The sequence below is a fragment of the Podarcis pityusensis genome (assembly GCF_964106645.2).
Source record: "Podarcis pityusensis genome assembly, chromosome: 12".
Taxonomy (NCBI): Eukaryota; Metazoa; Chordata; class Lepidosauria; order Squamata; family Lacertidae; genus Podarcis; species Podarcis pityusensis.
This window is the reverse complement of record NC_138037.1, coordinates 2,985,322-3,009,440: the sequence shown is the minus strand read 5'-3', so window position 1 is coordinate 3,009,440 and position 24,119 is coordinate 2,985,322. Positions and strand designations below refer to the sequence as shown.

General features: G+C 44.4%; 1 protein-coding gene across 2 annotated transcripts in view; it reads right to left on the bottom strand.

Annotated features, from left to right (window-relative positions):
- SCAP (SREBF chaperone) overlaps positions 1-21,815 on the bottom strand; it is a 59,245-nt gene extending 37,430 nt beyond the window's left edge. Inside the window, exons 1-2 of one of the 2 annotated variants that reach the window (XM_080973992.1) lie at positions 21,683-21,815; positions 382-611 (exon numbers count right to left, since the gene is read on the bottom strand). In XM_080973992.1, the coding sequence (XP_080830118.1) occupies positions 382-503 (122 nt within the window). In that variant the 5' untranslated portion in view covers positions 504-611; positions 21,683-21,815. Of the gene's footprint in view, positions 1-381; positions 653-21,682 lie in introns of those variants that run through there. The other variant, XM_080973991.1, reaches the window with a different exon arrangement.
- Between the last annotated feature and the right edge of the window lie 2,304 nt (positions 21,816-24,119).

Below are 24,119 nucleotides of genomic sequence, written 5' to 3'. Positions count from 1 at the left end.
GTTCTTAACCTGAAACTGTTCTTAACCTGAAGCACCACTTTAGCTAATGGGGCCTCCCACTGCCACTGCACCGCTGCTGCACGATTTCTGTTCTTATCCTGAAGCAAAGTTCTTAACCCAAGGTAATATTTCTGGGTTAGTGGAGTCTGTAACCTGAAGCATATGTAACCTGAAGCGTATGTAACCTGAGGTACCACTGTATTGGTGCATTTAGTCAAAGGTATCTAAACTTGCCCCGTCTGGGTGTTCTTTGCAGAAACACAACTGTTTCCTCCTGGGCCCTTTGGCCTCTCCTCAATACTTTCACAGCGTTTTTGAAATGAAAATGCACAACCACGTGGTCCACTTGAAGACAAGGCACACACGGAAGAGAGACTTTACCAGCAGGCCAGGACACAGAGGCCGGTGAAAAGGATGATAGGGATGGGGCAGGAAGCACACAGCAGCCCGTGGTTGTAGAACGCCCGTGATATCTTCTCCCGCAGTCTGTCAGTCAAGGTCATTCTCAGCTGTCCATCAGCTAACTGCCATCCCGGAATGTATTAGGGCAGTTTCATCAGAGTCCACCATGGGTGGCACTTCAGAAAAGGCACGGCATGCAAAACAGAATTCTGGAAGGGAGAGAAGAGAAGGCAGCAGCTGGTCAGTGCAACGGGCAAACTGTCGCCAAGGGGTAGAGAGATTCCTTTCCCACATTAACAGTGCCATCCTGTGCATGTTTACTCAGAAGGAAGGCCCACTCTGTTCAGTGAGACACATGCGCAAAGAAGACTGCAGACAAAGAGCACTCCTGCAGGGAACTCTCATGCCTGACATAAAAACCTTTTATGTCTTGGCAAAACCCTCTCATTCACAGAAAATGGCACATGAATCAAACATCTGTATACTACATTGCAGGTACAAGCTCCAGTGGCTTACAACGGACAGTGGTGCTCAGACACAGGACTCAAACCACACATAAGATACCTGGATTTATCAAGTTTTCTAAACTTATTCTGATTTTGCAAGCTTTCTTTCCTTGATTTTTCTTCCAGATCTCTCTTACAGCCCTTCTCAGAATTATTTTCCATTTTTTCCTCAGTGGCCTTCTGGATTTATGATTCCCAAAATGGGAAAACACATGATTTCTGTACGTGATCCTGGGACCTTTGGTGTGTGTGGCAGGTCTAACAGCAACAACAACTTTGGAGGGGCTGTGTCTGCCTGTTCAATTGGGCTGCCAACAAACCCAGGAGGAGGTAAGGCATTACCTGGGCTGGTCCAGTTGACCTGACATCAGCAAAGGCAACATGGAACAACTAACCCTTGATTGCTAAGCAGGTCAGTTGAAACACTGAACTTTCCCATAAGCTCAGCCTAGGAAAATAGCTGTGCCATCTGACTCTTGTGATCATCATAGTCTTCAGCCCTGAATGCGGTGTATTTGCCACCAATTGTAACAGAAATGGCATTGAAATACCAACCAGTAAGAGGAGGAAAAGCAAAGACAAAGGAGACAAAGACAAAGCCTTGAAGAGAATGCCAAGGATTCCAGGAGGAGACCCCTTGGGTGCCAACATCTGAAGCACACTGCTCAGTGGCTCACTACCAGTAATTGATTAAGATAGCAGGTAGCAAAGACCAGGAAGCAGAAGGCATCATCCACATACTCTCCTTCACAACACATGCTGATTATCTATGAAACCACAAACAAGCCGGGCTGTATGAGAGATGACAGAGACAACAGTTTGGCAGAACAGCTATAGTTGAAATTATTTGTGCTTTGCTATGTGCACGACTGCCAAGTCAAACACAGGTGGGAGGAAAAGTATATTTCCCACTCCCTCCACTTTAAAACAAAAACAAAAAACCATAGCATGCTACAGTACATTTCCGAGCACAATTCAAAGTGTTGGTGCTGACCTTTAAAGCCCTAAACGGCCTCAGTCCTGTATACCTGAAGGAGCATCTCCACCCCCATCATCCAGCCCGGACACTGAGGTCCAGCGCTGAGGGCCTTCTGGCAGTTCCCTCGCTGCGAGAAGTGAGGTTACAGGGAACCAGGCAGAGGGCCTTCTCGGTAGTGGCACCTGCCCTGTGGAACGCCCTTCCAGCAAATGTCAAGACAACAACTATTCTACTTTTAAAAGACAACGGAAGGCGGCCCTGTTTAGGGAAGTTTTTAATGTCTGCTGCTGTATTGTTTTTAATATTCGGTTGGAAGCTGCCCAGAGTGGCTGGGGAAACCCAGCCAGATGGGCGGGGTATAAATAATAAATTATTATTGTAATTATATTACGTGTTAGTAAGCATATTGTATTTTCAGATAGTGTAAGCACACAATGTTCCTTTATTTTATTGTAATTATATTAGGTGTTAGTAAGCATATTGTATTTTCAGATAGTGTAAGCACACAATGTTCCTTTATTTTATTGTAATTATATTACGTGTTAGTAAGCGTATTGTATTTTCAGATAGTGTAAGCACACAACGTTCCTTTATTTCCACCATCATATTCTGATAGGGTGTTGGATAATTCCGCGTGAAGCAACATCACACAAACATGGTAACACCCCTGTCATATAACAAGGTTGTGAAATGCACCAGAAAGAGAATTCAGAAACGAAGCACCCCCTTATTTGTCAACACATTTGCTGTTCCTATGTTTGTTGTGTAGATCTGAAAGACCCTGAAAGTAACAAGTTGTACAGACATGTAGAGCTGGATGAAGCCAGAGAACTTTAGGTAATATCCGCAGCGGAGCCTTGGGTACCTCTGAAGGCCAGCTGGTGAGGAAGCCATACGTCAGCGGTAAGATGCCCCAGGCCTTGATTCCCAGAAACTCAAGTTTAAAGTATTCTGGAAAACATATTCCTCTGCTCCCACTCAGAGCCAATGATCCTGGGCTGGGCATGCCAACAGTCTGACTCAGCAGAAAGCAGCTTTTATTTTAGAATTATTATTATTTTTAGAAGAAACCTGGACAAGGTCAGGGATCAAGAGGTCAATTTGAGGTTTTTGGGACATGGATAATGAAGGTGTTGATTTTTCCAGTTTCTACTAGGCTACATTTAGACAAGGTATTGTCAAGGATATTACATGTGTGGCCTTTTACCTGGGTCTTAAAAGGCTCAGCGTCTTAACAGCTTATCAACGGATTACCCAGCAGAAGAACTGAAACCAAACCAGCCAATGATGCAACAACACAATAGTGTGATTTGGTGCTTAGTGCTGAAACAGCCTTGATTATAGATCTCATCAAGAGTACTACTTGTTTCCCCTGTTATCAAACAGCAATTGCTAAGATGACAGTAACTGAGAGCTTGCGTCTCCAAAAGGGTGAATGCGATGATAATGAGCAATACCAAGATGAAGGTCTAACGTGCTTGTGTGTTGAGCTCACTGCTTTATGGGCAACCTGCCAGGATCAAAGCCTTCCACATGTGCTGTGTTAGACAGATTTGAGGCTTCACATGGCAGGACAGCGTCTCAAATAGAGATGTGCTCTCCCAAGTCCACATTTCCAGCATGTTCGCATTCCTGTCTTAGTGACATCTATGTCAGCTTGCTGATGTCCACAGAATGGGAAATGGCAGGATCCTCAAAGACGTGTTCTATTGGGAGTTGGCTTCAGGCAGACCAACTCTGTGTTACAAAGGGGTCATCAAACATTACATGAAGGCTGGCAACATCAACTGTGCCATGTAGAAATCCCTTTCAGACAACCACAGTGCCTGGAGATAATCAGTCAGGTCCTGTATCCATAGCAGTGACCAGAGGAGGAATGACCGCTGGGAGGAGCGCAGAAATGCCATGGTACACCTGCTTCAGCACCACCTGACACCTTCCTCTGCCCCACCTGCAACTAAGCATGTCTCTCCCATATCAGTCTCTTCAGCCACAGCAGGCGCTGTGTATCTCTGACGATTTGACTTCACCCCCAAAGGCACACTCCTCCATTGTCTCCCAAGACAAGATGCCAACCAACAAGCTATGGAGACCAGTGAGTATCTCGTAACATTACTCCAATACCACCAAGCAAACCTGAAATTCCTAAGCAAATGTGTTACATTTTCTGTGAAAAATACTGACTGACTGTAAAGACAGATGGGATTAAAAGCCTGGGAGAAGAGAACAGGCTATATAATACAGGAGGCCTGAGAATACAGCTGGGTGAAATTCAGGCTTGTGAGATCTACTTGTCACTGGAATCCCAAGGTCCACCAACCAAAGTTAGACAATTCGCAGGATGCTTCTGAGCACATCCTCAGCCCAGGAATTTGTTTTCAAACCCAGAACTGAGCTCACAAGACTTTCCCCATGCTTTCTTCATTTCAGCAGACTGATTTGGGAAGACGGGAGCCTTTTAACTGTCCCTATTGAAGACTGAAGAGTGGGCACTTGAGAACTTTGTCATATCTAGCAAAAGTCATGCAGATCTGCCTTCTGCACACTCCACCCTTAGAATAAAGGGGCAGAACAGCACGTAAGCCAGGATGCAAAACAATGCCCACTCTTACACACAATGAATAAGAAGTCCCTTTGAGCTCAGTAGGTCTTCTCCCAAGTAAGGAAGCTTCAGGTCACAGCTAAAATGCAGCCAATAGCTCCCTGCAAGCTAAATGGCCAGTGAACAGCAGCTAGTCGATAAGTGGCTTTCACACATCATATACAAACAAAGCAAGGTAATAAAAACAGTTGTTCTCATTGGCTGCACCCTTGGCTCCTGCCCTTTGGAAGTCTATTAAATTTGGCCTTTGGATGCCTCAAGGGACCTGAGGTGGGTATTTTATTACTATTATTATTAAAGCACTATATAGTTAGGCTATGAACCACTCTATCAATGGGGAAATGGCAGGTGAAAGTAGAATACCCCTAACCAATCCTAAATACAGTTGAAGTTGTCACGCTTGTGGTCTGGCACCAAATTTCTGCATGGTCTGAAAAACTATGGCTTGCAAGAGCCAACTTTATGGTTGAAGAAAGTTGAAGAAGAGTGTGCGCCAGTCAGAAGCTTGTAATGCTAAACCATGGTTTAGCATTATGGCTGACTAGCCCCTTATTTACACTAAACCTCATTTTCCATTTTGTTGCTTGCTTGCTTGCTTGCTAGCCACCTGCCTGCTGCCCCATAATAATCCTTAAAAGCAAAGCACTGGTGATTCCACATGAAGTAAGTTACCTCAGCCTTGAATTCAACAACTCACCTGGTGGCCATAGGCGACCAGGAATTCCATACAGGGGATTGAGCTGGTGGGGAAGGGAAAGATCATTCCAACTGTCCTCTGAAAGCTCACTTCGCTTCTGTGCTAGTTAAAGGAAGAAAGTCTCTTCCACCACAACTTGCATGGAGCTGGCAGAGTGGGGACAAATCACTCTGCCCTTCCTCCACCAGTCAGCTTGACAGAAAGTAATCGTTTTTTACTTGCCTGTGCATCCTTGCTGACTGCAGAGAAGAGGCTTATTCATCATAGCTAATGTGGAAACGCAGGCTACTGAATTCTTAGCAGACTAGTTCAAAATGTGCAGCTACTATCTTTTGTGACTTATTTACCTTGCTACCACGCTCAGGTAAACAAATACGGTCTAATAAGGGAGATGGATAAAGAGGATACCCAAGTTCAAATATCAGCTGCACATGATCTCACTTGGCAAATGTTCTTGCTTGGCAATTCCTCTGCCGCAGCCCATTCACCCTTCCCTTACTCACGTCTCCCATCCATAGGCTGGCAGCCGGGCTGCCCCCGCCATCCCTGGGTGCCTGGGCGATGGAGAGCCCCCCCAGCCGCCCTGTTGTTGTTCTTCCTCTTCCTCCTCTTTGCAGTGATACCCTTATGCCAAGACCTGGCTTTCCCCCACCATGCCCTCTCTCTCCCTGCTTGCTTCAGTGCCATGGGGTTCCCCGCTTCTTCCTGCTAGAGTGGCCAGAGCAAGGAGGAAGAAGGTTTTGCGGCGGCCTGCAGAGGGTAGGCCTTGGCATCACCCACAGTGGCCTCCACTCACAGAGTGGAGCAATGGCACGTCTGTTACAATTAAGTCATCCAATTTCAATACTGAGAAGTCTACCCTGTCAACAAAAATTGCTGAAGGCAATCCATAGCGTTCCTATTACTGGGAAGTAATAGTGCCACTGTATTCTGCTCTGGTCAGACCTCACCTGGAGTACTGTGTCCAGTTCTGGGCACCACAGTTCAAGAAGGACACTGACAAACTGGAACGTGTCCAGAGGAGGGCAACCAAAATGGTCAAAGGCCTGGAAACGATGCCTTATGAGGAACGGCTAAGGGAGCTGGGCATGTTTAGCCTGGAGAAGAGGAGGTTAAGGGGTGATATGATAGCCATGTTCAAATATATAAAAGGATGTCACATAGAGGAGGGAGAAAGGTTGTTTTCTGCTGCTCCAGAGAAGCGGACATGGAGCAATGGATCCAAACTACAAGAAAGAAGATTCCACCTAAACATTAGGAAGAACTTCCTGACAGTAAGAGCTGTTCGACAGTGGAATTTGCTGCCAAGGAGTGTGGTGGAGTCTCCTTCTTTGGAGGTCTTTAAGCAGAGGCTTGACAACCATATGTCAGGAGTGCTCTGATGGTGTTTCCTGCTTGGCAGGGGGTTGGACTCGATGGCCCTTGTGGTCTCTTCCAACTCTATGATTCTATGAATTTTATTAAATTTAGATCCCACCCTTCCTCCCGAGAACTTTAGCTTTTCGTTATGTTGCTAGAGACAGTAGTTCTAGATGAGTTCAGTACTTTGCTGGTGCTTATCTGAATATTTCATCTCAATGTTTGAAAACAAAATTGTAGCATTGAAGCTGCAAAGGTGTAATTTGCTAATTTGCTTCACTCACTTGGGAAAAGGGCAAAACAAGAAAGCAGCTGGTTTATTCCTTTAAATTGCAATCAAGTTAAGTGAAATACGAGAATGGAGAAGTATTTGGCTTGAAGTTATCAAAAGCGATCTGAGGAGAGTTAAAGGAGAAAAACAAGGAAGAGAGAAATGAGACTCCAGGCTACTCTCTCTGGCAATACAATTTCACAACGTCTGCGTCATATAACAGGCAGGAAGAGAGACCCCTGATGTTTGTCAATATCATGTGAAATTTCACACAAAATAAAACACTTATTTCTATAAACACAGGTACTAGGCAAAGGGTAAAGAGGGTAGCATATAATTCCTGACAACCTTACCCTTTCACTCTGAATTTGTCTAAATCCCTTTCAAACCATACAAGTCAGGGGCATCTTGGGGTAACAAATTCCTATGCACTGTGCAAAGAAATACTTTTTGCCTATCCTGACCCTCCTTCTCCTTTCAGTTTCACTGGGATGGTCCCAGAGTCTAGTACAGTATTATGGTGTGTGGGGTGGGAAGGTGGGTGTGAAATGTCTCTATCTACTTTCTCAACACTATATAATTTTATGCACCTCTTATCATGTTCTCCCTTATTCCGCTTTTCCCAAAACTAAATGGCCACAAACTTTGTAACTTTTCTTGCAGGAGAGTTGTCACAGATAACCCTGCCCATTAAATAACCATCCCCAAGATCATCACAGCATAGAAAGGCAAAAGAGTTGTACTTTGAAATAGGATTTTCACTACATCAGTTAAGCAGACACCAGCAATCTCCTACATACTCCAGACATGCTCTCTGATCATCAGAATCAAAACCTCCCGTACAAACACTTCTCACCTTACTCATGGCCTCATTCTCACTCCTTGGGATTAATCCTAGGGAGTAACTTGGAGCAGTTAATCTCCATACCATTGAAGCAGTCACCATATAAGCACTGTTGCCCACTTACCAAAATAAATCCATGAAGCAACACCTGTCACAACTGCCCCTCTTCAAACACAAAAGATGTCTCCATACTAACAATAAAAAGATGACTTAAGAACTAGTAAGTCTTAGCTGCCCTAATTCCTTCCGCAATCGTTGGGGCATTTTCATGAGTTCTCAGCTTTAGGTTAGCTCCATTTGAAAATTGCTGCGCAAGTCAGTTTCCTAGAGAAAAAGTTCGGTTTTGAAGACCAAGACTGTGAACTGAACAATGACCCTACTTTGTGAGTATGGTAACAGAGTGAACTCAGTAATACCATTACACCACTGTTCTCCTTTTTCGTTCTCATGGGAAGAACTGTGCCCTTGCAATATATAGGTGCACACAAAAGCAAAGTGAGAACAGAGCCCTTCCTATGGTTATAACTGAAGCACTTGTCACTGGAAGCTGGACAATGTTTGCAAATCCTGGCTGACCAGTTCAAGAATTTGAACTTCAAGACCTCTCAGAACTGTGGCTTGTTCTCTGTAGTATGTGTTCTGTTCTATCTAGTGAACGCCCTTAGATTAGAATACTGAGGACAGAGGGGAGAGGAAGGAAATATTGAACTAAATAAAAATTCTATGGTTCTCAGCAATAAACTCACTTGCTCCCTTGTAATAAAGCAGGAACACACACGGGAAAGTAGATTCTAACCTGTTATTGCTGATTGGGAGAAAAGAAGCAGTAACACAGAAGCTCATCTGCACTGTCCTTTTTATTGTAGGTTTTGCTGGCAGGTTCAGAGCTACCTTGCATTCTTCCATCATTAACCAAGTAAGATGATGGAGCTGCTTTGGGCTTTGAAAAACAGCAGTGAACCAATAGCAATACAATCTTGGCCATAACAGTAAACAAAACGAACAAGGCAAATGTAAAGTTCTCAACAACTGAACTACTCATGAACCTCTCTTTGTTTATTCGTATAGCAGCAGCAGAAGTAGCTAGGGAGTTCACCTACAAAGATGATGTAACTAACACCTCAAATTACAACTTCAGTTCTAGAAGATAAAACGTGTGGTGGAGAGAAGAAACAGGTTTCAGAATCATCTCTCTAATGGAAGAGAAAGGCTCCTTCCCAAAATAATTGCAGTATTGCAACAACAAAATTTGGAATCAGCACAGTTTAAGCATTTTATCCAATCAGTACTACAATTCCATAGTAGGTGGAAATAGTTTCCTAACAATTAAAAGACTTAAGGCAAATCCATGGATTATAACACGTTCTCATTAATTTTCTATTATTATTTCAATACATTTTGTTCTACTGCAAGTTTGAGGCTGTGTTTTAATTTGTGAGTCAGAACTACCATTCAGCACCAAAACTGATCTTGCAGAGCCATTCTCACAAGTCATGGTTTCTCTAGCACTAAGTTTCACAGAACATGTGCCAAAGGTGCCTGCTGAACAACAATTGCAAATATTCCCAAAGCACTACCACACTCCAAATTAGGAAACTGTAAAAGGACAATGTCTATAATTTTGACTTGTTTAAAAATATCTCTCATCCTTTCATGAACTGATGGTTGATACCTCTATGAACTGAAAAATGCAGAATGGTAGATGTCTTAAAAAGTAATAGTTTTAAGCTACATCAAGGATTCCTTTCCCTGTTGACATTTTAACTCCCTCAACATCTACCATAGAACTTCATCACACCATGAAGGTTTCTGGGGTTTTCTGGGGTGCAGATGAGGGTCAAGCAAAAGACAAGGACTAGTTACTCTGCACAAACCAAGAGGATGTCTTAGAACACAGTTTAACAGTGAACAGAACAATGTACTTTCCAGTTTCCATTTGCTGGAGAATTGCAAACCATGGCGTGTCGATTCAGATTCACATCAACCACTGTTAAGCTTCCTGAATCATAGTTTGGCTGCTGACTGAACTGAGCATTTAAAATTTTCAGTTGCTGCAACTGGAAAGGCTACTGCTATTACTACCAAGGACCTCTCTATCATAGTTAGAAAGCATCAGGAACATTATGGTTACAAATTACTAGGCCAGTAACCTCACCCAAATGCTTGTTTTGAGAAGCCTCAGTGGACTGGTATTGCAATTATAGCAGATATTATTCCACAACAAGATAACATAATGTATGAGACTTTTGCGGAGAGGGAAGATGCTAGAACAGAAACTGCAGAACAATGTGGTGTTTTATTTCCATTTCATAAGTTCATTAATAACAATGCATGGATGCTAGCTGCAAATAGAACCATTTCACTTTGTGCAAATATAAAGAAAAAGGGTTTTAAGTGTTAACCTTATGGTATTTGTGTCAGCATCGCCCTAGAGCCAGTGCGCCAACTGGACTCATGCACCTCAACCCCGACTGGGCTAGGCGAGCTGGGTAGCACCACCAGAGACCTCCTTTTCCCACAGGAACAGGTCACAGTGCTGTGGACTCACAGCTTAGAGCTGAGAGCACCGGATTCACTGTCTCAATAATACAGTCGTTGCGCAGCAGAGTTTTGCAGAGTCTTGCAGAGTATAAACCACTCGGAGAGCAGCTCTGTAAAATATCTTCCTTTTATTCTATAACTACAACTATGATACAAAGCTATATACAGAGCTGAATATTCTAAGCATAAATCAATGCTACACTGAGAGTCTGCAGCTGCTCTTAGCAGCAATCTTATCTCTAGGATCTCTAACACTCTCACTCTCTCCGATACACTGACTGACTCTCTCTCACACAGACTGATATGTTGCTGGGCAGAATAAGTAGATAGGCAGGACACGCCTCCTTCTCTCTGGAGAGTCAGCAAAGACCATCAGGAGATGATCAGGAGATTCTTGGGTATGGGAGGGGTGAAATCTCCTCATCCTCCCCCATTTCATCCGACCATTTCAAGAATCTTTAACATAACTGCAATTTACACACACACTCCAAAAGTTGTTCTCTGCTTACAACCTTGGTTAACATATCTGCAGGTATCTCTTTTCCCGGCATATAAAACACTTTTACAATACTACTGAATAAGCAGCTTCTGGAAAAATCTTCACACACATTTCTTTCTCTCAAATACAAATTGACATTTCTAATTAGGCAGATTTGAACAAACCACTTTCAGAACTCAAATACACGCTTTCCTTCAAATATCAGGTAAGGAAATAAATAAAGCGTTTTGTGCTACTACTCTCAGCACACTTCATGCTAGGTTTGAAAACCCCACCAGAGTTGCTCGTGACCGCAGTCTTTGCAAACTCTTCAGAAAACCTTTTCGGTGGTACACCCTTGGTTGTTCTCTCGGATCTGCGCAAAACTCTCTGATTCTCTTGTTCTGGTGCTTCCTCCTCTTTGGGAGAATGGGGAGCTAAAGTATATGAAGCTGCTAAGTCTGAGTCAGCGTCAGACTCACCTGAGGCTTTTGGGCTCTGATAATCTGTGCCATCATCTGGAACTACATTGGCATCAGGATTATCACCACCAACAACACTTGCCTCCCTCTTAACTTTCTTTGCCCCTTTTGTACCATCATCACAAATGGGATGATACTGAAAAACGCCAACTCTGTCCCATTGTGGATTATCATCAATACTCCTGGTCAGCCTTATGGTTTTCGTGTCTGTGATCAGAACACGATAAGACCCTTTCTCATATCCTAGGAAAACACCATGTTCTCCACGCTTGCTCAGTTTGTCACCCTGCGAGGTGTGCACCCAAACCTCCGAACCAAAAATTTTAAAATGCTTTACACATGGCTTTCTTCCATGAAGCATCTCATATGGGGTGCAATTTATACTAGACTGGTACCTCCTGTTATACACATGACAGAAAAATGAAAGAGCTTCAGCCCAATAGGGATTGGGCAGCCCCGAATCATGTAACAGTGTTCTGATTCCTTGCTGCAGGGTCTGGTTTACTCTCTCACATAAACCATTCTGCCAGGGTGATCTGGGCGTGGCCGTCCTATGCTCAATGCCCTGTTCAGAAAGAAAACTCTCAAACTCTTCTGAACAAAACTCTCCACCCCTGTCTGTGAAAAGACAACGTACATTCTCAATATGTACATTTCTGAGCCATTTACAAAACTGGTGAAACTTGGTAAAGGCTTCAGACTTTTTCTGCAGCATATAGACCCAAACATATTTCGAATAGGAGTCTATCAGAACCATGAAAAACCTTGAATTGCCTCTAGAGAGCGCTAGGGGCCCCACTAAGTCTGCATGAATGACTTCATATGGTTTCTTGGCCTTTCTCCCAGACTCTGTACCTTTGGGAGCTTGCCTTGCCTTACTCTCTGCACAAGAAACACATTTCATGTGGTAGGGACATTCTTTCAACTTCATACCCTGAACCATATCAGGCATTTTTGCCACAGCCTGGAAATTCAAATGACCATAAACGCGATGGTAATAATGAATACATTGGTCATGCAACTTCTCATTCTTATCTACAGTTAAATTGCAACACTTTTTCTCAGTAGCTTCTGCAGTGCCTGTACCTGAAACAAAAGGCAATTGGTACAATCCATTTACACATTTTGCATACAGAATGAGCTTGCCATCTCTAAGAATTTCACAGCGAGATTCAGCAAACACCACCTTAAACCCTTGACGATCAAGCTGGGAAACACTCAACAAATTGTCCTGAATATCAGGCGCATACAGGACATTCTTAATAGTTGCATTCAGGCTCTTTAAGAACACAGTTCCCTGAGCCATACTCGTGAGAACTGTCCCATCTGCTTGATGAATTTCTTTCTCTTGCTTCTCAAGCTGAACAAAGAGATTCTTATCTTTGGCCACGTGGTTTGAACAGCCAGAGTCGACCACGAAGAAACTCCGCCCACGTTGACTGGAACAGCGAGAGATCAAAGCCTTTGAAGTAGCAGGTGCTTGGGGATTTCTTCCTCCTCCCCCTCTGCCTCTGAAGTTTCCCTTCTTCTTTGAAGACTTCTTACACTGGAAACTCAAATGGCCTTGTGCTCCACACGAAAAGCACCGCTTCAATTTCAAAGCTTTAACAGCAGCAGTTTCACTTTCACTTTCCCCTGCTGAAGACTCAGGCACATTTTCAAGCACATTTTTAACAGCACAGTCCCGGCTTTCTCTAACAGCCTGTCTGCGATCCCACTCATTCAAGAGCACGCTAGACACATAATCTTCTGTTAGCCGGTCAGAAGGCATTGTGGAAATCTGGGCAGCTACTCCATCATAAGACTCATCTAGGCTATTGATCATTAACATTGCAAACACAGCCTCTGAAATAGCCAGGTCTCGCTGAACAAGGTCCTGTCTGAGACGCTTTAATTGAGATAGATGGCTAGGCAAATCACCACCTTTCTCCAACTGCAGCCTGCACAGCTTCTTAAAGAAAATCACACTGGAACCAGCATTCTGCCTCAGATGCATATCTCTCAACTTATGCCAAACAGCTTGTGCAGTCTCTTGACCCTCTAAGTTCACCAGCAAGTGGTCTGAAACACTCAAAATAATTGTCCCTCGGGCTTTCATATCTGCAGCATGCCACTCAGCCCAATCATCTGCATCCTTATCTGGAGGGTCATCTTCTATCGTGTGAAATAGCTTCTCCCTCTGTAAAAGCGCTTTCATCTTTACTTGCCAAACTGCATAGGTTTCAGGCGTGAGGAGAGGAAAGGACAGAGCCATCTGGCCAGAATGTGCACAGGCCATGTCTGCTATTACTTAGAGCAAGACACTTCCCTCGTGCAACACAGATAAAGCCTTGACTCCTTCAGCCACTCTCTCTCCCACTCAGAGCGCAATTAACAGGCAAACAGGGATGCTATCTTCTTTCTTTGGCAGTCAGCAACATACCTCCATAAATCAAGCAGCAGCAACAGCAACAGCGGCAGCTTGAACACTCTGCTCCAAAACAGCTCTGCTTCTGGGCACCGCAAATCAGTCCAGCATGCAGCGTCCGTTCCACCGTCCGGCAATCAGCAACAGAAACCTCTGGCGACTGGGACGACTGGGATGACTGGAACAACGTCAGGTCAGACGACTGGAACAACGACTGGGCCCATAACCGATGTCAGCATCGCCCTAGAGCCAGTGCGCCAACTGGACTCATGCACCTCAACCCCGACTGGGCTAGGCGAGCTGGGTAGCACCACCAGAGACCTCCTTTTCCCACAGGAACAGGTCACAGTGCTGTGGACTCACAGCTTAGAGCTGAGAGCACCGGATTCACTGTCTCAATAATACAGTCGTTGCGCAGCAGAGTTTTGCAGAGTCTTGCAGAGTATAAACCACTCGGAGAGCAGCTCTGTAAAATATCTTCCTTTTATTCTATAACTACAACTATGATACAAAGCTATATACAGAGCTGAATATTCTAAGCATAAATCAATGCTACACTGAGAGTCTGCAGCTGCTCTTAGCAGCAATCTTATCTCTAGGATCTCTAACACTCTCACTCTCTCCGATACACTGACTGACTCTCTCTCACACAGACTGATATGTTGCTGGGCAGAATAAGTAGATAGGCAGGACACGCCTCCTTCTCTCTGGAGAGTCAGCAAAGACCATCAGGAGATGATCAGGAGATTCTTGGGTATGGGAGGGGTGAAATCTCCTCAATTTGATCCCAATTAAAATTAAATGGTGCAAGAACTGGCCTTTTGTTGAGACAATGCTCAGAACTAGGGACCTACATACAACAGGGGTATTAGAATAGTGAAGTTTTTGGAATCTGTGCAAATCAGTACTATGCAAAATATGAAATGAGAGTTAAATTCCAGAGATGACAAGCAAGGACCTGAGAGTGAGCAAAGAACAAGAACTCAAGGGCTGGGCCAAGCAAAGGCAAGTTGAAGCAAGAGACAGAGAGGATGTTCATGAGATGAAGAAAAGATTAGTAGTACTGAGGTCAGGGATCAGGGAGGGCAGAAATGATGTGGAGATAAAGTGGGGAGGAAAAAGAAAATAAGGAAAGTAATCAGGTGGCAGGGAAAAAAGAAAAGCAAGTGAGTGATCAGATACAGGATCCCTTCCAACTCTTAGATTCTTAGATGAAAAGGACCACTTCCTTCTTTCCCTCAAGCCTTAAGATGCACAACATGAATGTTCTTACTCAACCACAGCGCTTCCCATTGTGAATACGGCATGGAACGACACATAAATTAATCTTACTGCCTTTTAGCTGTGCTTTTGTTAGAGGCAGAAATCTAAGAAAGCAACACAACAGGCTAATTGTCAGAGATGGCATCACAGCACACCCAGTTGTGAACGTATTTCCTATAGCTTTGGCCTAATCAAACAGAGCTCGGCAGCGAGGAAGATGGAGATGTCGTTTTACTGACAACTCAATATTTTAGTTAAGCATGGCAGGGACACAAATTCGCGCAAGATTTTTTTTAGTTTATCTGCAAGTAACTTCTTACAGCTATGTCGTGACTTGCCTGTCCATGATTGCAAACTCTATACATATGGAAGTGCTCTCAAACTCCGAAATATCTTACTTTTCAAGTCCTGGATTAGCATTTTTTCCTTTCCACTCACTGATCTCTGGACCCAACCCAATGACTTCATACAAAGGATTTCACTCACAAATCCTCAGAGGAGAAACATTTTTTTTTTTTTAGCGGTTCTTGTTTTTATCTTGAGTCTCGTCAGGGAAAAAGGCAGGGTGTATATATAAATCTATAACAACAATAATAAAAGACTCACTATGTAAGGTGTTGAGAGAAACCTAGCATCTAGTAAAATTATCAACCTTATAATGAACTCTGAATGAAGTTAACAATGTATCCAATAAATAGCCCAAATGCTTGGATGTGCATACATTCCTTCCCTGTATTCTTTTCGGTGCCTGATGAACATTTTTATTTAGACAACCCTTCTCAGATTAGAAAGTTTGATTGAGTTTTAAATTGTCATAGCTTATTCTATTGTGGTTTTAATTTTCTGTACGTTTTAAATTATGGTTGTAAAATTATACTCATAAATTTTTTTCCTTGTAAACCACTTTGAGGTTTCTTCTGCAATCAAGTGGTATATAATTTTTTTAATAAATAAATAAGTACCCTACATCGCCAGGACCACCCTGGCTAAAGAAAAGCCCACCACCTCAAAAAATGTACAAATATATATACAGGGCAGTGCACAAGAAATAATAATCAATAATACACATATAAAATCAGCAACGTTTTAAAACCAAATATACATAAGTATGTTATATGTATGGGTAGACTTACTGGAATAAATATGTTTTAGCAAGGATCTAAAACAGTTTAGCAAGGGTGCCTGCCTGTTACTACTAGGCGGTTCCAAAGCACAGGTAGGTTCTGCCATACCAAAATACTGATTTCTCAGAGACTGAGACATCATGCTGAGTCACAGCAAGGGTTTGATTCTTATCCCACATTTTCCCAGCCTGGCACCATGTCTCTTCCATACGAAATTATGGCTAATCACTATTTTTCAAAAAAACAACAACCCACACATAGTACTGTCCTTTAAGGGGAGTAGAATAGAAAGATCATAAATATTTAAATGCAGGTCAGAACACACATTTAATATGCACTGCGAAGGTTGCCAGCGTGGCATCTGTGTACCCTATTTTAAAGCCCACAGGGTTCCGGCCCCACAACACCTTGAGAGAAGCATTCCTATGCAACCAATATAACAGGTTGCAGTGTGTGTGCGCTTGGTTGTGGTGCCCACAACAGTTTAATTGGCTTGCAAATGTGCCCTCAGGCCCAAGAAGGCTGGTGATCCCTGGTGAACTGCCACCCTGAATAGCAGCAATGGAAATGTAGGTTAGTGATTAACAATCCATATTACGCTTGGTTTTTTAAAAAAACAAAACAAAAAACAGTTGTAAATTCCACTAGATAAGAGCCTTGAGGATAATGGAGTTTTCTGTCTGAGATAACAAAAGAAATTATGGTAGAAAACACGGGGAATTTTTTTTTGTGAACTCCCGAAGAATGTCTCTAATTCCATTTGCTTACCTGCTTCATGCAATACATTATTTCCTATGGGAGTCCTTAGTGCTACACATCTGTAGTATGCAAACAAAGCAATCACAGATATGGCCAACAGCACTTTGTGTGGGAAAGGGCACTGCAGCAATTGTGAGAATGCCACTGGCTTTTCCATAACTGCCCAGTTCAAAACCAGCTTGCAATGCATACTACAATCAGGATCGCCTGCATGCGACATGCAACATACTGTGCTAGCTATAGAACTGACACTAGACGTGTACACATAGCACGGTCCCCTTCCACACTTTTACTGCTTTGCCATGTACCAAAGCAACATGGTTTTCCCTTTCATGTTCCACAAAACAACTGTCACCACTGCTTCATGACTATAGTATATTATTGGTGTTTTGCCATGGTGAGTAATAGGGCTCTGTGCTGAGCCAAATCAGGAATATTCAGAGGGTCAAGGATGAGTCCACCACACACAACCAAGGATTGCTGTGAGTCAGGTTGGATGGGCCCAGAGCGATCCCTGGCTGTCAGGGGATGGGACATCGGGCAGGAAGAAGAGCCAGACTGAGCCCTACCTGGCTGTCTTCCTGGGAGAAGGTAGACTCAGTGCCATAGCTCTCCACCCTGTTCAACGCCCCTGCCATGCGGGACCAATGCCTCCGTAAAACAGCATCAAGCCTGTAGAGCGTGGGTTTTCCTGCAGCACTGCACAGGATCAGGACTGTTAAGCAGGAGGATCCAATCCTGTGAAGTGCTGGTTGCTGCTCCTTCATGATCAGCTTCCCACTTGTGAAGGAGGAGCACTGTGCAGGATCAGATAATCCTGCTTACCAGCTGCAAAGCAGGATGATCTTATACTACACAACACTGGTGCACATTCCCCCCCCCCACAAAAAAACCCCTTTTTAAAACCTTACTTCCTGTCCATAAACCAAACCAGCTGAGACCCACATTCTTTCTCCTCAGGAAGATTTCATATTGCATCAACCCAGATCCATTTTTTAGAAGGAGAAATGTTATCACTCTATCTGCCCTCAAGGCAACATAATGTGAAGTTTATTTCAAAAGGGAACATTTGCATGTTATTTAATGGATAATATAATTAAGTCATCAACTAGGTCTCGACACAGACACTACATTGTTTCATTACTTTTAAATATAACATATATAATTTTAAGATTTCTATTCTGCCTCTCTTTAAAAGAAAATCCCTAGATTGCGGACCAACAATTCATAAAAAATAAAAGTTACACATTTAAAAACAACCACCTAGACATCACATTAAGAGACTAGACTTAGCTAAAACCTGGCTACATAAGGCGGCACATAAAGGCAAACATAATACAGTGGTACCTCGCGTTAAGAACTTAATTCGTTCTGGAGGTCCGTTCTTAACCTGAAGCACCACTTTAGCTAATGGGGCCTCCTGTTGCTGGTGCGCCGCTGCTGTGCGATTTCTGTTCTCATCCTGAAGCAAAGTTCTTAACCCGAGGTACTATTTCTGGGTTAGCAGAGTCTGTAACCTGAAGTGTGTGTAACCCAATGTACCACTGTAACTGATTACCAAAACTCCCACTTATTTGCTTTCACAACTGCGAAGAAGTCTATCATGTAGACCTGTGCACTTTTTTTCTTAATCACACCGATACTCCTGAAAGCCAAGTTTCTCCCTCACTGACTCACAGGGTTGCAGGGAATGTATTTGAACACACACTAGGAAAATGTGACGGTGAAAGTAATGACTCAAGAGTAGAGGTATAGGGCATTGCTAATGCAACCACTTGCTTCATGAAGTAAGCCATTTCCTGTTAGCATCATGAAATAAGCTGTTCACTGTTAACAGACACAGCATCTCTTTGAAGGGAAAAGCGTCTTGGCATAGTGAGCAGCAACCTGAGCTATGAATAAAGATGTCTGTGGTTCAAAGCTTGCCTCTGCCATGAACACCCTTGGTGGCTTTAGGCAAGCAACTGTCCCTCAGCCTCAGTCCCTCCACAGTAATGGGAGATAATAATAATACTAACATACTCTACAGGTCTGTTGCAAGCATTAACACTTGAAAATGCTATAATAAGTGTTGTTGTGAGTAGTGAAACCAGACTCAAACCCATTGCTTACTTTTAGATGTCATGCCCGTTTGCTCAGGATTTGTGGAAATAAATCTGATGTAAATCGAGCAGTGCTGACAGTACTGCACTTGTGCTATACTGTTTTAGTTTTGTACTTTTTAGATGTTTTAGGTGTTAACAATTGTATTTTTTACTCTGCTACACACTTCTCTGGGCTCCTTTAAGAGGAAGAGGAGGGGGGGGAAAAACCACAGAAAAAATATTATCATCTATTGAAAAAGAAGAATAGCCTGGCAAGCTTGTGTGTGTAAAGCCGAGTCCTCTTTCTACTCCAGCCAGAAGCAACATGACATTCCATGCTCACTCTGCCCCTCCAACCTAGAAAGTTCCCTCCATTCTATACTTTTCTCATCCCTACCCCTAATGTCAAACCTATGCATGAAGGCCCAACAGGGCTTCCTCAAAGTAAGTACAGACAGCCCTACTTTGTCCCTTCCTACATCCCTAGAGCACACTGAAGACTATAATAGTTTTCGCCCCATATTGAGTTACCTGAGGCCTTGTTCTTATGTAGTAGACATGTGTTTGGGCTGTAAGTGTTGAAATTCAAATACTCCTCCACACCCACAGAGCAAGCTAAATAAATCATTGCCTAATGGAGAGAAAGTTAGACCACTGCCTTTCTCCATGACACGCTAGTTTTCAGCTACAGGGATTTGTGTTAGCATACATTGAAGGGTTAGCTAGCTTAATCTGTGGCACTAAAAACAAAAAGTCTTGCACTGTCTTAAAAAGGTTGACGCCTTTTGTTAAAGCGTGCACTTACGTGGATTCATCAGGAAGCTTATGGCACAATAAAATGCGTTAATCTTCAAGGTGCCACATCACCTTTTGTTACCATATATTGCAATGGACCTCACTTGGTAGGTGGCGCATAAGGGTATAACAATTTATTAGTGATATTTACTGGTGGGGAGAGAAGTGAAGTAGGAACATCCTGCAATGTCACTCACCTAACAGGGTTGTTGTAAATATTTTTATTGAACGGATAGACCATATACTACCCTCAACTCTTAAGAAGGACGGGATTTAAAAAATTAGACTGGTTCATTAACACACATATAACCTCCTCCTCAGCCTGCCCCTAGAAGCCGCCTGAGTAAGAGGCGACATGATCCCCCCTCTAGGGCCCGGAGGGGGGACTGGGAAGATTCCAAAGGCCAATTGCTAACTGTCTGATATATGGCTACATTGCAAACAGTCTGTTTAAGATAAATCAACAAGGAGGGTACAGAAGGAAATTTCTCTCTGTTTCTTTGATAACACCTGGACGGGAAAGATTAACGATCTGGGAGCTGCCAAAATAACAACTCTCAAAGAGCTGGACAGAACTTTGAAATTGGATGCAATTAAATGAAGCGGTGCGATGAAAAAACAGCTCAAGGAGTACAATATACGGACAAATCTGCACTCCATAGAAAAAAAAAAGTATCAGTTTTCTGACATGAGTGAGGATCGTAGAACCAGAGTCAAAATGTGGAAGGGAAAAATCGGACATGGAATTATGAATAACATTGAGGATGATGAGAGGCAGGACTATGATGTTGAATGCGCTTCGAAATTCAGACTGTGGGAAGTCAAAACAAAATTATTACAATTTGGAAGACAATTGGACCTTTTTTATTTTAGTTTTTTATTTTTATTGGATTTGATTTGATATGTTAATTGGATGTTTTTATTGGAAAATTAATAAACACTTTAAAAAAGAGGCGACATGATCATTTATAAAACTATGCATTGCATGCAGAAAGTGGATAGAGAGAAGTTTTTCTCTGTCTCCCATAACACTCCTGTAGGAAGCTGAAGGTTGGAAGAGGAAGACCAGGTAAAAGAAAAGACTTGCAGCGCACAGTTAAACTCTGGAACTCCCTTCCACAGGAAGGGACAAGGGCCAACAACCTGAATGGCTTTTTAAATGTTGGTTCATGGAGGAGGAGAGGGCTACCAAAGGCTCTTCGTCCCCAGCTGGAGGCAGCGGTGCCAGTCGCTGGGAATCACAGGAGGGGAGAAAGTTTGGCGGTTCAACACCCCAAGTTCCGATCCCCATACGGGCCACCTGCATATCCCTGCCTTGTTAGGTTTATCGAGGGTGCAATGAGATTAAGGGCCAATATCTGAACGATAATCTTGATCATTTTATTGTCCTTTTTACCCTCTGTTGTCTTTTTAATTGTATATATTGCTTGTTTTATGTTGCTATGGCCGTTGGGCTAATGCGAATAAAGTTTATCTATCTACCTATGTACTTTGTTTGCTGCTAAACAGCACCTTTGCTTGTCTGGCAATTTGATGCTTGAGTCTGAGATAGGAGGGTCCATTCGCCTACCACTACAGTGGTACCTCAGGTTACAGATGCTTCAGGTTACAGACTCCACTAACCCAGAAATAGTACCTCTTTGCTTCAGGATGAGAACAGAAATCACACGGCGGCAGCGGGAGGCCCCATTAGCTAAAGTGGTGTTTCAGGTTAAGAACAGTTTCAGGTTAAGAACAGATCTCCAGTACGAATTAAGTACTTAACCACTGTACCACTGTACTGTATCTACCCCTGCCTTGCAAGGGGGTTGGACTAGATGACCCTCGGGACCCCTTCCCATTCTGTGGGAAAGCGCTGTGGCGGGTTTCCCCCGCTCGGCCACTGCGGGAACAGGATAGCTGGGCTGGGTGGGGCACCCTCGGGCCTGATCCAGCCGCAGGGCTCACCTTAGTCCATGCTTAACCTCTCCCCCTCCCCCCTCCCCTCAAGCCGCGCCCTCCCCCTCCCCCTCGCGGCCTACTGGCGCCCCTCAAACCCTCGCCCCTTCCCTCAGCGGCGTCGCCACCGAGAGGAAGGCCGTCACCTCACCTGAGCGGAACCTTAAAGAGGGCCGGCTTCCTCCTCTCTCTCTCTCTCTCTCTCTCTCTCTCTCTCTCTGGCGCCGGCGGCTCCGCTCGCTCTCCTCTCGCGCGCTGCCGCCTCAGCCGCCGCTCCGCCTCTTTCCCCGCCTCAGGCCTCGCCAGCGCCAGCGCGCATGCGCCCGCCCCTCGCGCTCCGTTCCGACGCACCTGCGCGCGCGCGCTCCGCCCCCCCTCTCTCTCTGCTAAGCCACGCCCACCCCCTCGATGTATATGACTTGCCTCCCCCCCTCCCTGGATGAGAAATGACGTCATGACGCCGAGCGTCACTCTGACCACGACGTGCACGCGCCGAGTCCCCGCCCATCTCCTCTTCGGCTCCACCCCCCCCGGCTAAGCCACACCTTCCTTTCCCTCACGTCCGCGTCCTAGGCCGGCGCGGAGGATGAGCGTCACCCTGATCGCTACGCGCATGCGCCAGGAAGGAACACGCTTTTCCTCGCCACCCCCATTGGCCCATCCAGTTCAGTGTTGTCTGCACTGACTGGCAGCTGCTGCCCGGTATTTCAGGCACAGCTCTCTCGCAGTCCGGGGGTTGAACTTGAGACCTTCTGCACGCCAAGCAGGTGCTCTACCACTTAGCTAGGGACATTTCCTTTAAAGCAAAGCAAGGTTCTAATCTTCACGTTTCTAAATATAAACTCATTTTTTTAATATAAAAAAGAAAGCACCTAAGATTCCAGTCCTCATGATTCCAAATACAAGGCAGCTTTAAACAGGAACATGAATATTAAATATTAAACAGGAATATATTTTTTTCACTTTTAAAAATCCAATTTGGAGGAGACTCTTGAGAGTCCCATGGACTGCAAGAAGATCAAACCTCTCCATTCTGAAGGAAATCAGCCCTGAGTGCTCACTGGAAGGAGAGATCCTGAAGCTGAGGCTCCAAGACTTTGGCCACCTCAGGAGAAGAGAAGAATCGCTGGAAAAGACCCTGAGGTTGGGAAAGATGGAGGGCACAAGGAGAAGGGGACGACAGAGGACGAGATGGTTGGACAGTGTTCTCCAAGCTACCAGCATGAGTTTTGTTAACGGAAAATCTGAGGGCTCCCTTGGACAAAAGCAAAGACACCAGCCAGAGCAAGTCAGAGCAAAACAGCAGCCAGTAGGCCCGGTCTTTATTTAGGAAAAGACTGTCGCGACAGGACTCCCACCGCCCACAAGGTGAAGCAAGATGGAAGCCCCGAACAAAGGAAGACCCCAACTTTTATTAGTTCCTAATCCCCTAAGTTACACCCCTAGAAATACATCATATTTACATCATGACGACGTTAAAAAACAGGAGGAGCCAGAGGAGGGGTCGCACAGGTAATCCGAGTATCCTGACACCTGGCAGGGCCCCCTTCCCCTCCTTGCCATAAGCCTTTTCGGAGAACAAAAGGGAAGGGCGCGATTTCCTGCCCCCTGAGGGGACTCCGGTCACAGTCCCTTTGTCATAGTCCGCGCTGAATACACTAGCATATGCAGTTCATTGTGTCCTTGATAGTCTTCCGTCTGAGTCCATCAAGGCGACTATCAAGGTTGCTGTGTCAACAGGGGGAGGGTTGAAGAGTACGTGCCTGCTCGGTCAAGGGATCATGGCTGATTGGCAACAAGCCACCCCCCTTTGAAAGTCCTTGTAATATGGAGTAAAATAAAAGTGGTCCGATGAGAATCCGACGTACGGTTGATTTATGGTGAATTTATGAAGAATACCGTTGCTGAAGTTCAAGCACTTTCACTCCTCAGGAAGTGGTTGCTACATTTTGATTAAATCAGTCACGGTCAATTGAACCCGGAAACTTTGTATTAGGAAGCTGTCAGAGACAGAGAAGCGAGGGCCTGCCGCCTGCAGTACCAGCGTGGCCGCCACAAGGGGCGCTGTTCGGTAACACTGATTGGCTGAAACGGCTGCCGGCTGACCTGGAGTTTATGCGCCTGGTCTACTCGTACTAAAGATAGGGCAGAGCGGAACGTGGAAGAAATATAGAAATAAATGCTATTTTTTAAGAAGATCAGCGCTTCCTTATTTACGGAAGGCTTTAAGGGATGGCCCTCTAAAAGGGACATCCCTAGGGTCAGGAAGGGGAGATGTGTGCATGTGTGAGTGTGGTGCTTGTGCAACACGTGTCAAGGAGATGGGGGGGGGGGTTTCCGGCGACAGTTCCCCCCTTCGGAGATAAGATTGCGAAGGTAGGGAAACCGCGCAATCCTTTTCTCCGCATAATTCAATAGAAGTTTGGCATGTCATACCTAGAGTCCAGGGTCCGGAGGTTGTGCAAGGGCCCCATTTCGAGTGGGGTTGACTGAATTCCTGATGTCGGTGGTCTATAGGTGGTAGTCAATCGCGGGCGAAGGGTAGAAGGACAAGAACCGCAAGTTTGACAGCACATCGGGAAGCAGTG